We start from the raw sequence: 15,606 nt of genomic DNA on the forward strand, positions 1-15,606 counted from the left end.
TTTGATTTAATGGTAAGCAGAGACACAGACACGTCGGTAACAAGATAACATACAGTTAAAAGAGTGTGAAAAAATACAAGGAAAAAATGCATATAAAACACACTAATCAAGTACCAATTAACAGCTTTTAGAGTTCATATAAACCCTTTAACATCTGAATCTTTTCAAAGCAACAGATTACGAAAAATAATTTTCAATGCTGTACAAAAGGCTAAACAATTAGAATAAATTAAACTCATTCATACTTATCAAATTTTCGTTTTAAAATCGTTTACTTCTTAACTAATGGCCAAACTTAAAAGTTGGGCATAGAATGTACAAAAACAAAAAAAAATCAAGACAAAGTCAATGTTTATAATTCAATCGACCACTAGGTGTCACTGGATACCATGGGTCAACAGCATGTATTTTTTTATGTAAAGAATGGAGGTCTATCAGGAAATATTTGACCTCCAGTGTGTCTCTCATCATCAGGTTGAATATCACCTGTGACCCTGAGTTTTGTCTCAATCTCTGAGCTTGATGTTCACGTGAAATTTAAAGTTCACCATATTTGAAAGCATAAAGCACAAGCTCAGAATCTGCTAGAATTCTCCAGAGTACACATGCACAGTTTTGATATAGTCCCCAGTAAATCACAGGACAATACCACAATGCAACAGGATTTGCCATTAGGGACACACATATTTACAACAAATGCTTTCCGGTCTGTCTTCAAAATAGTTAATGTTTCACACAGTTAGTTAAAATTCAGCAAACAAACAGAGCAAGAGGTCAGTCTGTGAATGATTTTTTTATCAGATATCTGCTCGCAGAGTGGAAATGTTCCCTTTTAGACTTTGCACATAATCTGGGTCATGTTCCCAAACACAAAAATGACAATATGAAATAATTTTGGCACAATCGGATAAGATTATCATTACAGAACCTGTCCTTGTCAAGTACTAAATGTAAAGGAGCAAACTGACGACTCAGTTAGTGTTCCACTCACAGATCTGAATAAACTTTATGCTTGAGGTAAACTTCACACTGGTGGCAACATCATGTCTATAGTGGTTTTTAAAGGAGTAAGATAGAGAAAGAGTGAAGAAGAAAGAGAAGAGACCACACACAGTCAGCACTTTACAGCACAGACTCCACACCGTCCTTGTCGAGTGTTTCATGTGAGGGACTGTCTCCTTGGTTCTGGTGTGTGACGAGAGGGGAGGTCTCCTCTTCTGCTTTGACATTAGCCACCACCTCCACCTTCACCTCCTGCAGTTCCTGCTCCTCTTGATGGTGTTCCCGTTCTCTTTTTTTCTTCATCTCTTGCTCATTGATATGGTGAAGAATGCCAGCACCGAGTGCATCCCCCTCCACATTCACAACAGTAGTGGTTCGGTCTCTGATCACATATCAGAAACAGTTTGTTAACACAACAGATTACTTAAGAGTTAAAAACTGTATGTACATGTAATATGCATATAAGTTTAATGTTTTTTATTCTGATAAGAAGCTTTAGAAGGCTCTTACGATGCTTTAAACAAAAATAGGCTGCAAAGATATCAGAATGATAAAAATATTTATTTTATACTTTATACTATTACATATAAATATACAACTATTCAAAAGTTTGGGGTCAGGAAGATTTTTTTTTAGGTTTGTTATTTAAGTCTCTTATACTTACCAAGGCTGCATTTATTTAATCAAAAGTAAAAACAGTAATGTTTTGAAATATCATTACAGTTTTCAATAGCTTTTTTTGTTTTCTATTTTAATATATTTTAAAATATAATTTATTCCTAATGAAAAAGATGAATATTCAGCAGTCATTACTCCAGTCTTAAGTGTCACATGATCCTTCAGAAATCGTTCAAATATGCTGATTTGCTGCTCAAGAAACATTTCTTACATTTTCTTCCTGTCCAGTAAATTTGACACCGATATGGCAACTCAAAACACAACACTGAGCTAATATTGATAAATGTGACCCTGGACCACAAAACCAGTCTTAAGTCGCTGTGGTATATTTGTAGCAATGGCCAAAAATACATTGTATGGGTCAAAATTATAAAATTTTCTTTTATGCCAAAAATCATTAGGATATTAAGTAAAGATCATGTTTCATGAAGATATTTTGTAAATTTCTTACCGTAAATGTATCAAAACTTCATTTCTGATTAGTAATATGCATTGCTAAGAACTTCATTTAGACAACTTTAAAGGCGATTTTCTCAATATTTAGATTTTTTTGCACCCTCAGATTCCAGATTTTCAAATAGTTGTATCTCGGCCAAATATTGTCATATCCTAACAAACCATACATCAATGGAAAGCTTATTTATTCAGCTTTCATATGACGTATAAACCCCAATTTCGAACAATTGACACTTAAGACTGGTTTTGTGGTCCAGGGTCACAAATGAGATTATATGAGATATATGCAGTTAATCAGGATATCATATATTTATTTATTGATATTGAATATAAATGGTAGAAGCTGTCTTACACAATCCAGTCCACAGCCAACATGAGTGACAGGTCATGGGTGGGCAGACCAATGGCCTCTAGAATAATAGCGATGGTGATGATCCCTCCAGCTGGAATACCTGCTGCTCCCACACTGGAGGCAGTGGCTGTCACCCTTTGAATAAGCAAATAAGCAGTCATTTAGCAGATGCTTTTTCCTAAGTGATTAACGGTTCACTTGTTACAGAAACAAATTCCCTGGAGTTAAGTGCCATGTTTCTAACAGCCAGAATGGTGATAGCTCATTTATCATCATCCAAACCTCCATCAGAGCCTCAGCTCTAAAGCGCTTGCTACACACTCAACAGCGTAACCTTGCACACTGGGACAGGCTCCAGAGAGTGAGTGTGTGTTGCTTGTAAATTTAGATCAAGCTTAGCATCTCTGCCTTGTTTGGATATAGAGCATGTTGCATGTAACCAGTATAGATACAGGAATGTTCAGGGTATCTATCAATACTCCTGCTGATTGGAGAAAGGCCTCATAGCGGTGGACACTCACAGGATTGTGAAGATCTGGCCTGCGTTGAGTTCAACGTTGTTGAGCTGGGCAATAAACACAGCCGCAACGCACTGGAAAATGGCTGCTCCATCCATGTTGACAGTGGCTCCAATCGGTAAAATAAACCGACTGATTCGTTTGTCGACACCGTTGTTCTCCTCTACACACTTCATCATGGTGGGTAGTGTCGCTGAGCTGCATGGGTACAGAAAACAGACAGGGTTTGAGTATGTGATGGCAAATTAGATGTAATAATGGTCATAGCCATTCTACCCATGTAAAAAAAACATTTTAACTAAATTTTAATGACATCAGGCCCAATCTGAGATATTTTTGTTTTATTTATATACTATAATAATACCAATCAGTTTTTTGATGTAGCTTTTATTTTGCCATTCTTATTGTTTTTTATTCAGATTTTTAAGATTTTTTTCTATAAAGTTTTAATATATATATATATATATATATATATATATATATATATATATATATATATATATATTTTTTTTTTTTTTTTTTTTTTTTAACGGTTTTACCAATTTTGGTACTTCATCAGTCATCTTAAACTTATTTCAGTTAGTTGCCAAGACAACATTTCTAATTTTTCATTTAAGGTTTTAAATTGAAGTTTTTCATCTAATATTTATATTTTACTTTATTTCAGCTTTATTTTAATTAATGAAAACATTTTGTAATAGTTTTAGTTTTATTAAACAATAACAACACTGCTTTCAACTAGTCCAAAAGTGTTGAGACTGCAAGTAAACCATCAAATTATGGAAAAGATGTTGAAGAATTTTACTTTGTCAACCTGATTAAGGGCCCTTTTCCAACAAATCAAGGTTTTTACATTTCAGCAAGACTAATGATTCCAGGAAAAAACGAAACAAAGCTTTTTAGTCACATTCTGAGAGCCAAATTAACCTGCTTATAGGACTAAAGAAATATATGAAATGTATATATTTTTTTCTCCCTCCCTCTCTCTCTCCTTTTTGACTGGACTTTAAAGTATTGATTATATGTCTGTTTTTTTGTTATGTTATGATGTTGTGTGTGAAAATAAATTAAAAAAGTTGATAACAAAACAAAAAAAAAGAAGAAATATATGAATATATGTACAAAGTACCTGGAGCAGGTAGCAAAGGCAGTGGTGAAAGGTGTGATGAGGCCAGACAGGAAACTGAAGGGGTTTGCACGAGTGAACCCAAAGTAGATAAGAGGTAAGACGATGCCACCATGGATGACGTGACCCAGAATAGAGGCAAAAATGTACTTCCCCAGACTAGTGACCAGCAGAACCACATCTTCCATCTCCACAATCTTACTGCCAACCAAGAACATGATGCCAAAAGGCACATACCTGAAGGACAAAACAACAGAATGTATCATACATGATGTGCATGGGACAACGTAGGTTTTATGATATATAAAAGTTTTACATTTCTGAGTTTTCAGAGTTAAATATTTAGATAGATAGATAGATAGATAGATCGATACAGTGCCTTGCAAAAGTATTCATACCCCTTCATTGTTTTCACGTTTTGTTATACACCATGACTGTAAAGCAAAAAACTGTTTTTTAACATCTTTGCAAATTTATTAAAAATAAAAAGCTAAAATTATTCCATTGCATAAGTATTCAGGAGCATTCATATTGCTTGTATATGTTACTACACTTCAAGTGAAGTTAACCTGTGGTAAATTCAATTGAATGGGTATGATTTGGAAAGGCTGAAGTCCAAAGAACTTCCTATAGAGCTCAGAAACAGGTTTGCGTCAAGACACAGATCTGAGGAAAAGTTCAGAAAAAAAATTCTGCTTCATTGAAGTTTCCCTGTTACCCTTAATGGAAGAAGTTTGAAACAACCAGGACTCTTCCTAGAGCTGGCCTCCTGGCCAAACTGAGCAACTGATGCAGAAGGGCTTTGGTTAGTGTGGTGACCAAGAACCTGATGGTCACTCTAGTTGAGCTCCATGATCATATATGCAGATGGGAGAAACCTACAGAAGGACAAACATCACTGCAACACTCCACCGATCTGGGCTTTATGACGGTGTGGCCAAACTCAATCCTCTCTTCAGTGAAGACACATGAAAACACACTTGGAATTTACAAAAAAAAGCACCTAAAGGACCCTCAGACTGTGAGAAACAAGATTCGCTGGTCTGATGAACCTCAATTCTAAGTATCATGTTTGAAGGAAACCAGGCACTGCTCATCACCTGCAGAGTACCTTCCCAAAAGTAAAGTGTGGTGGTAGCAGCCTCATGCTGTGGGGTTGTTTTTCAGTGGCAGGGACTGAGGGACTCGTCAGAGTAGAAGAAAAGCTCAATGCACCAAAATATTGAGATAGCCTTAATGAAAACCGAGTCCAGAGCATTCAGAACCTCAGACTGGGCAGAAGGTTCACCTTCCAACAGGACAATGACCCTAAGCACACAGCAAGAATGGCTTATGGACAACTCTGTGAATGTCCTTGAGTGGCGCGGCCACAGCCTGGGATTGAACTCAGTCAAATATTTCTGGAGAAACCTGAAAATGTGCGTCTGCCCCCATCCAACCTGAAAAAGCTTGAGAGGAGAAGAGATGAGGAGAAAAATGGCAGATAATTGCCAAATGATGATGTGCAAAGCTTGTCGCATCAAACAAAAAAGACTTGAGACTGTAAATGCGCTTCAGCTAAATATTTAGTTCAGGGTATAAATACTTATGCAATGTATTTCAGTTTTTAAAAAAAAAACTAATTTACGAAGTTGTGACAATTCTGTTTTTGCTTTATCAGTATGGTGTATGGAGTGTAGATTGATGTGGGAAAAAAGTCATCTAAAACAGTTTAACATAAGGCAGCAACATAAAATGTGAAAAAAATGAAGGGGAATCAATACTTTCGCAAGGCACTGTAGGTAGCTTTGATCAAAGGTCTTTACTTACCACATGATCCAAGACACCAGTACCATGGTGGCTTCATTGAATGCATTGAAAAAGCGAATGAGCTCTTCTCCTTCTGCACCAAGCTTTCTCAAAGCAACTCCAAAAACCATGGCAAAGAGAACAAGTCCCAGAATATTCATTCCATCTACATCTGTTCCATAGGGAACCTGAAAACCACCAGAACATGTTTGTCTTTGGCTTACATAAGTGGACAATCAAATATTATGATATTGCACTTCTGCATTTTTTTAATGTTTTTGTTGCAGCACACAGTTGGTCAAAGGTGAACAATGCAACAGCAAACTAAATTAGAAGCTGACATTGTTTTAAGCAACAAAATGTGACATTAATATACTCTGATAAATGCTGATTTTGCTAATTAACCTATATTAACTATTGTTCCCACTCATACTCCCTGTCACTGAATTGGATATGATTGTGCATGGACAAGTGATTTTCAAAAGACGAAACGTGATGAAGCTTGGCTCTCAGTCTGACTTTCCCTCAGCGGTGGTGGCAGTGGGGTGATGAAGATCTGACGGGACTGAGCTACCGTTCAACTGAATCCTGCTCTTGTTCTGGGCTTTATCGCACATCCAGGCATGGCTCATCACTTGGCATACAGTACTGGTTGTTCTTTAAGCCCTACTTATGCAATTACGGACCTCAAGCGTTCTGAGGGATTGCCCACATATTTGCCCATGCACCAGCAGATATGAGACATATTAGCTGAGCCAGGATGTAATGAAGACCCGATCATTTATACAAAGGCTAATCACATACAATACATAGTGTGGTTCAGATGCAATATGTTAACTTTTTCATTTTTGCATAATTACGACTGAATTTGAAAGGAAACATTGATGGAATAGATTTAAACATATTCAATTTCAAGTAGTAGGACATAAACTTTACAATTCTGTGTAGATCCGCATGCTTGTGGGACTGGATTTAACTGATTGTACTAATATAATGTCAGAAAAACAAACCTTCATTTGAAATAAAAATAATTTAAAATCTGCACATCCTGAGTCATTCTACAAGCCCATTGCTGAGACTAGAATGCAGACACATGGGAGGCACATTGAAAAAGCCCTCTGGGAAATGCTTGCCATCTCCAGCTGCTTGAGTGCTCAGTGGGACAGGAGCAGCAAAACCGGCTGCGTCAACCCTGGCCCTGTGCAAACAAACAGCAAGCTCATTCAAGGCTGCCAAAGAGCCAACACTACTGAGTGGTCGGATATAAAACCAGCCAAGAGGCCCCAATTGGACTTGAGGTTTATTTTTTTTTTAAAAGCACAAAATAACCGGGTTAAACTGACATTTCAACAAGTGGCATGATGTGTGTGTTGACAATTGTGTATTTGATGGTGCAATCTTAACAGGGAGGACTTGATGCTCAATAACACATAATTACATATATTTTATATTATTATAAAATAATAATAAAATATTATTAGAAAATGAAGAGACTATACCTTCTGGTAGTTGAGGGTTCCATTTGTTCCATTTCCAACAAGAATTGTCTTGTAATCAGTGACATACTGTGACAAAAGTAAGAGACAGGGAATTACAACATCATGAGCTACATGCAGTGCTTATCACAGAGCTATTCTGACCGATTTCAATCCATTCCAGTGTGCAGCTTCATGAACTGTGATGCATTTGATTATTTCTCTGCACTGAGCCTGTTTAGTGCCAAAATACTCACAAAAGGAGCATTTAAAGTTTAGCTGAAGAGGACTTTGAGACTGGTATACACAGAGACAATGACAGTGATCCCCCACAACCCTGCTATTCAGAACCCCTGTTCCTCAAAAACTCCAATTATATGAGCCGGAGCACTCAGTTTTTGTGAATCTCAAAAGTAGAAATGGAATAGGTGAGGTAAGAAATCGAAAAAAAAATAGTAAAAAAAATATTATTTTCTTTTTAGGCGTAGTAAAAAACTACAAGATGGATGGCATGTTTTCATAGAAAACTTTTTTACATATTAAAAATCGGTGCAGTTGAATGCATAAATGTACTTATGTGAACTGGCTCTAAAAGTTCAGATGCAGTATAATGGGTCTTTAACTGAGATTAATTTACAGTGTTTGTATAATCTAATGTTGCAGTGATAGCAAAATTAAAATCCATAAACATATGTCAGTTAGAGATAATTAAGACAACCTGGAATATATCTACAAGAATTAGTTCAGACCAGTCCGTTTGTAACTGACCATTAAAATAATTCCCAGGCATTTCTGTATTAATCCTGCTAATCTCTGTCTCTTCTCTTTTAAAGCCTTTCTGGCCTCCATCCAAGTAAATGTCGATGGAAATCCAACTGGATAAAGAAACATCTCATCTGCACCTAATGACCCTGTTTCTCTTTCTAAATCTACTTTGGCCTTTGCAAAAACATCTTTTTCTACAAATTGATAACTGGGTGCCCGTTCGGTTTGTGTCAATGGGGTCGTCCACATGCTCCGGTCTAAGCACAGAGATGTTATCTCCCACCCAGGCCACCGAACCTCCTGACCTCTCTTTGAGCAGAGCATGCTCACTGTTGAGCAGTTGCCCGTGTGGTACAACCCAGTGAACCAAGCCAGGTTGCCAGGCACCAAGGAATGGAATCAGCTTGCTATGGTAACTGCCTGGTTGCTTAGTGGCGAGAGAGGATGGGAGGTATTTATTGAGCAGGGACAAAAATGCTCCATTGCTCCATTTTGTGACTCTCTCAATTAGAGATGAAGGACCTGTTCTCATGGAGGAAATGGTCTACAGATATTCATTCTGAACATATCTGTTTGTGTGAGTGTGTATGTGTGTGTGTGTGTGTGTTTTAGTGACAGCTGGAGGAAAAAAGTAACCTACTGAGCGGAAAGCTGCGGCCACCAGGTTGGATGGAAACAGGTTTCTGAAAAGGAAAAACAAGCAAGAAAGATAAACCAGTGATGCAGACATGTGTAAAAATGAGTTCTTATCATCACAGATGGACACCACTGATGTTTCTTTGCTAAATTCCCACCAGTTTGCAGCATGAGTGACCCGTAATGGAAGTTTTGCATTTTCCATTCATTGCAATATTTGTCATTCATTTGTCAATACATTCACTTGGGCTGCAGAATGGATTATTTTAAACTAAACCGAGTTGAGTTCTTATTCGTCATATGACCTGCGTTAAAAAGAGGATTAATCTTGTAACCCTGTGAACTGTGAGGCAAAAAGAAATGTATTTTCTCCAGATACATGCAAGCCTACTATACAGTTGTTCTTCAAGTTTATTACATAATTGCACAGCAGATTTATATTCCAACAAGAAAAACCTTTTTTCAGGTTTCAAGATATGGGCACCTTTGTCCCACATAAATTGAACAACTTAAAAGTGCATTTTTTGTGATGTCATTTTAGATTGGTAAATTTTTTTAATTGATATTAAACGTTTGCTGGAATTTACAAAAAAAAAAAAAGTTATTTTCTTTTATGAAAAATCTAATTTTCAAATTTATGTTGCCTGATGGAAACTATCTTTTTGCAAAAAAAGTTAGTCCATGGTGGTCTACCAGCTTGATCCAGGTCTACTAGGTCGATCACAACCCGCACCAGATGGAAGTCTGTTTTGAAGCAGCTAAAGACTATTAAGATAACTATTGAAAACAAAAAAAAAAGTCAAACCAGGCACCATCAGTAAAGTAACACAGAGGTAGCCATATGTAGCCTTATTTCTGTCCTATAGCACAGCATTATTGGGCCGTTATGAAATATCCTGGCTTCTAACTGTTGTACCACAAGATGTATGCCAGGATAACTAATAATATATTATAATTAATGATAAGCTAATAAATCACATTTGCCCTACTTTTGCTGAACTCATGTGTGGAATAAAACTTTCTCTTGCAAGGAATATGAGCATTTTTACTCTGGTAATAATAAAATGCAAATACATTTGTCATTTAAATGCCTAAAAAGAAAAGAGGATGTGAGGTATGAGCTTGTCACAAGACCTGCACGCCCTCTGCATTCGTGAGTGTTGCACACACACACCTCTAATCATGCCGGGAACTTGCACGCGTATTAAACCACACTGCGGTCAAGCCGGCCGCCACTCCGAAATGCATGGTCAATCTAGCCGCCGCGCTGTTTTGTTGTGCGCGCATATACAGTGCATCACGGCGATCTTCCGCTGGTCTTTCGACTGCGTTCACTCAGCCAATTTTTTTTTTTTTTTTTTTTTTTTTACTGCTTAACTTCTACATACAAACAAGAACAGGGAAATAAGAGTAAGGGTAATATATATTAAGAAAATTAACTATACTAATTAATAAAGTAATATCAGATTAACTGTCTGTAATATTATTATAATAATCTCTAAAAAAAAATTTTTTAAATAAGCCTTATAAAATTAAATTGTCTAAAAGTGTTAAGTCACAGCCTAATAATTATGGTTCAAACAAAATGATATCAAAATAACTGATGTTGAATTACAAAATAAAAGCCCTCCAAAATCTCATATAAAGGTTATTTTCCTGGGCATTTCTCTAAAAAGGAATGTCCCTGTTACCACAGACTAGTTTCACTTCAGATTGATAGTAGACCTTCTCAGGTTGTCACTCACCCAAAATCAGGTAATGCAACACCCAACCTGATTTTGGGTGAGTGACAACCTGAGAAGGTCTACTATCTATCTGAAGTGTTTCATTTTGTTTGAACCATAATTATTAGGCTGTTACTTAACACTTTTAGACAATTTAATTTTATAAGGCTTATTTAAAATAATTTTTTTTAGAGATTATTATAATAATATTACAGACAGTTAATCTGATATTACTTTATTAATTAGTATAGTTAATTTTCTTAATATATATTACCCTTACTCTTATTTCCCTGTTCTTGTTTGTATGTAGAGGTTAAGTAGTAAAAAAGAAAAAAAAAATTGGCTGAGTGAAAGTCGAAAGACCAGCGGAAGATCGCCGTGATGCACTGTATATGCGCGCACAACAAAACAGCGCGGCGGCTAGATTGACCATGCATTTCGGAGTGGCGGCCGGCTTGACCGCGCTGCCACATAGTGGACTGCTGTATTTCTCAAATTGAATGATAGGCTATTGTTATTATTGTTATCATTTCCATTACCAAACAATACCTTGCAAGGTCTAAAAACGAATCCGCCGTCTCTTTGTTGGAGCTCAAGCCTTCCAGCCCCAAGTTGTTGGTGTTCAGCGCTCCTGCTCCCACGCCGGGTTTGATGATGAAGGCAAGAGCCACCCCGATGGATGAAGCAATCAGAGTGGTCACCAGAAAGTAAGACACGGCGATCCCTCCGAGCTTCCCCAGCGAGCGCGTGTCCAGACTCGCAGCGCCAGAGATCAAACTGCAAACCACCAAAGGAAGGATGATCATCTTGAGCATCCTCAGCAGCATCTCTCCGGGGAAGGCGAAGTAAGTCATTTGCGCTCGGGTTAGGTTCATGTTCCGGACCATCATCCCGAGCCCAACGCCCACCAGAACCCCGGACACCGTCAAGATCACTAGGAGGTTTCTTTTGAAGAAGACCATTAACCGGTCTTTAAAGCTGTTCTTTTCTGATTTTATCGAGACCGCTGGTAACGGGCTTTTGTGCCCGGCGTGTCCATTGATTTCGCTCTTCTTCTCCTCCATGTTTTTCCCACGCTCAGTCTTTCCACACGTTTAAAAGCGGTACCAGGCTTTTCTCATCAGCCCCGTGCGCGCTTGGAATAGAGCGGACTGGAGAGCGCTTGTAAAAAACCAGCCGGCACTTATAGACATGTGCTGCATCTACCAATAACGAGGAGTCTTTTAAAGATGAGGATCTTAGACATGCGCACTCCTGGACCAAGAGGAAATGATGCAACAAGGCAAAGGGTTGCTGATACCCATGCATATTATTATTATTATTGGGTGATTTAATATGTGTACCGTTTCAATTTTGTGTGTTTGTAAATTTCATTGTGCCATATCTATCTATCTATCTATCTATCTATCTATCTATCTATCTATCTATCTTATATATATCTATATTGTCATTTATAATAATTAGGGGTGTCCCCGACTAAGGATTTTCATAGTCGAATCGGGAGTTTCGAATCTTGCCAATAGTCGACTGATAGTCGAATCATATGTTTGGGGGCGGGGCAAAATACATTACCAAGAGTCAAGTCAGACAATGAAAAGTCATAAATACTGACGTTAACACACACGGAGGAAGATAGCCTAAGAATTCACAACATTTTTACAATAGTGCTCTCATTATAATGTCATGTATATGACAGTAATTATTAATGTTCTGCATTTCTGTTTTGAGCTGCGCGGGCTGAAGATGACCCACTGATAAAAATGATTTTGTGGTGAAGTAAATACTACAGAAAAACAAATGTAATTTCTACATTAATTAATTTAGTTCAGGCAAGAATTTAAATAAAAGAGTAAATTCAATATTAGTACTCAATTTAAGCTTGTAGAATTTAAAGTTTGAACTTATAAGTATATTTTACTTGGAATTGTTTGTTATTTTTACAAATATTGTTTAAGTAAATATCAACGTCATGATCCCGTTGTTCCCATCATGCACTTGGGCATGAATAATTAATAAGGTAATTTTTTTTTTGTAATTTTTGAGAAGTATTTACACTGTTTTGTGGTTGCTTTTGTTGTTAGGTTAAGTAACTTGCTGTTTTGTGACATCTGGAGTTCATTTTTTTACTCAAAATGACCCATTCATACTCAAACACTATTCACTGATTGTCACCGTCATTGTGTATCATGTGCGAAGTATTCAGGTCTCTGTGTTCATTTAGTTAATAGCTATATTGAGTCAACATATTACCTTAAAATGAATAACGAGCAGTCTAATTGTTTACATACGTGCTTGTAACTTAACCACATGCTTTATAAGCATTTTTATTATTTTCAGTGCTATGTTGCTTGAGTGAAGTTTACAAACCCTGACTGAATGAAATGTACTTGAGTATTGTAGGGTAAACTTAAAATAATTAAGTAGAAATTACTCATCAAACTCTACCTGGTCACGTTAAATTTACTTATTTCCTTTACTAATTTTAGATAACTTAGTTAAGTAGATTTTACTTAATTCCTTATTTAAATTTTACTTAAAAAATATTCGTGCAAAAACTTGCAAAAGAAAAATTAAGTAAATTTAACTTCTTATTTTTTTCAGTGCAGTAGATTGAAGCAGCAGGTTTTTAATCAATGGGATTTAACTCATTTATCTCATATAGAATACGCTTCGTTATTTATACAACATAAAGTGCTGAGAAGAGATAATCACCGTAGTAGCCTACTACAATGAAGCGCTTTTCTGCAGCTTAACTCAACCAAATGCATCTTATACGAGATAAATAATAAACCGGCTGAAATGTTTTGAAATCAATTGTACCCTACCTGATCGAAAAAAAAACAGTCTTTCACTCTGCCTGTGTCAGTTTGAGTCTTGCTAAAGATTTAAATCCATGCCGCCAAGATGCTTCTGTCAGTCACGGGTGGAAAGTAAAATTTAAATCTATAGGGGTGGTTGGATTTATTCACGCACGTTAAAATGTTTATTTAAAGCTTCTTTCTTTTCAGATTCTTATTTACATCATTATCTTAATAGGCTGTTATATTAACTTATTCAGAGAAAACCGGTAGTTCGATGTGAAATCAGGCACTGAGCACCCCCATATAGCCAAAATGGCATGATCTGTGAGACTGGGAGTCGAATCGGCTCCTCCTATCGAACCATCGAATCGTCGACTATTCAGGGTCACCCCTAAATTAATAAAATAAGGCACATTGTTAGCTTTTCATTGTTAAAGTCACATTATTCACATATATTCATGAAGGACACAAAAGGATTCTTTTTATTGAATGACCCCATTATTATTGCTGTATGTTATTGTTGTTTGTCATTTTTAGAGCAATTTTGGATTTATTATCATTATTATTATTATTATTATTAACCAAAGTTTTTCAGCATTCGCAACATATTTTGTGAGGGTTATCATTTTCTTCCATTTCTGCGTTCTGTATTTTAATACAATATTCAAATGATATAACCCATAATTTTGGACTCCCACCTACATTTTGCCCCAAGTTAAATAACCTAAGAAGTGAAACTCTCAGTTCTTTTTAGCTGTCTGTAGTTGCTTTCCCCTGAACCTCATCTATTCTGTTCCAGAAATAACATTTCACAGCTGCCAAACCAGGAGCAGGAAGCTGAGTGTGCTCTCCAGTCGTTACTATAATACACTGAACCCTACTGTGAGGAGGCTTGGACAAAACAAGACTGTGAAGATTTTAAGCCCCAGATAGTTCCAAAATGTCTTCTGGTACACTGAAAAGAATCTTAAGAAGGAGCTTGTGTTAAAGGTATGGTATTGTTAAAAGCATTGTAAAAGTAATGCTATGAGATAGAGGGTAAAAAAATGTCTGACCTTATGTAAAATCTAACCACATCCTGCAGCTGTTGCATGCTTAAGAAAGATGAGCTCTCTCCATATGACTATGACCCCCTCCTAATCTAGTTACAAATCTGATTTCTGTGCCAGATTTACCTTAAATGTATTTGATGGTTTACTTTGTAGAACAATTGGTTTAAATTTGTCTTCCATCCCAATATATGGCTTCCATCTATGTAATTTAGAGATGTTAAAAATGCTTCTAAACATATATTGTATGTTTACTCATTAGTACAGTAATCTGTACATTATAAGCAACGTCTATACTCTACTGCGCTTTTCTGTTGTCTAATATGTATAAAACCAGAAGTGAACAGAAAGGCAGCTCACGTATAAATAAGAAAGAGAAGCAGAATTGAACTGCGTAAGACTGTAATAACATTCTCAACCCACCAGATGGCATTCTTTTGTCTTGTAATGTTCTTCTCTATTGGAGAAAAATACTGGGTGTGATTGCAAACCCCTCAGGCACTACTGATCATTGCTTATTCGACATATAAGCACAAAATCTTGTAATATATTTTAAATATATGTTATTTTCTGTTCTTCTTCAGCCTTTTATTCTTGTAGTTAGTTCATTTTATTCTTTTTATTATCTGTGTCCTGTCCTGTCACTGTCATTCTGTTGCACTGTGGAGCTTCTGTCACTATAACAAATTCATTGTATGTGTAAACATACCTGGCAATAAAGCTCATTCTCATTCTCTCATAATTAATGGTGATTTTCTCTCAATGAGAAGTATGACAACATTACAGTTACATTATACACTTTATACTGTCAAAAATATTGTTATTTTTGAGAGACCTGCAATCTAATAGGGAGGTTATGGTAGCAGATAATGACCAGTCTGTCAGGACAGCAAGCTTTACCCTGAACACCTGAAATCAAATGTCAGACTCCAAGATTAATGACTGTTTGCACTTATTCCATCAGACCACGCACCATCAGCTGTGTCACACACACACACACACACACACACACACACACACAATGTAGGTAGACTTTCCTGGCCCTTTGTCCCATTTAGTCAAACATTAGTGTAAACACTCAGTATTCTCCTTTGCCAGTGAATTTACCGAAGAGCAAGCACGTAAAGAAAACATCTTTCCCACTTTCCCTGCTTTTTTTTCTTTTTAGTTAATGCCTATTTTCCGCAGTGGCAGGCTTTTTTGAACACTCCATTTCCTGTTATGCAGTAGAGATTG

The 15,606-nt window shown here is 36.7% G+C and overlaps 1 protein-coding gene and 1 long non-coding RNA gene across 3 annotated transcripts; one reads left to right on the plus strand and one right to left on the minus strand.

Moving 5' to 3' along the window:
* Nucleotide 1: 1 nt before the first annotated feature.
* On the minus strand, nt 2-11,747 carry slc1a4 (solute carrier family 1 member 4). Its single transcript, XM_058796430.1, has 8 exons — nt 11,070-11,747; nt 8,801-8,843; nt 7,420-7,485; nt 5,942-6,108; nt 4,136-4,369; nt 3,010-3,204; nt 2,489-2,623; nt 2-1,384 (listed from the first exon to the last, which is right to left on the minus strand). Exons 1-8 carry the CDS (start codon nt 11,582-11,584, stop codon nt 1,123-1,125), a joined length of 1,617 nt encoding a protein of 538 aa, XP_058652413.1. The 5' UTR covers nt 11,585-11,747; the 3' UTR covers nt 2-1,122.
* LOC131552571 (uncharacterized) lies at nt 11,230-14,946 on the plus strand. Of its 2 annotated transcripts, none has more exons than XR_009274010.1 (2): nt 11,230-11,365; nt 14,121-14,946. It is a non-coding gene; the product is annotated as an uncharacterized LOC131552571 (long non-coding RNA). The 2 variants fall into 2 exon arrangements; XR_009274009.1 differs by lacking the exon at nt 11,230-11,365 and adding an exon at nt 11,710-11,845.
* Nucleotides 14,947-15,606: the final 660 nt, after the last annotated feature.

Source organism: Onychostoma macrolepis, chromosome 13, assembly GCF_012432095.1.
Source record: "Onychostoma macrolepis isolate SWU-2019 chromosome 13, ASM1243209v1, whole genome shotgun sequence".
Classification (NCBI taxonomy): domain Eukaryota; kingdom Metazoa; phylum Chordata; class Actinopteri; order Cypriniformes; family Cyprinidae; genus Onychostoma; species Onychostoma macrolepis.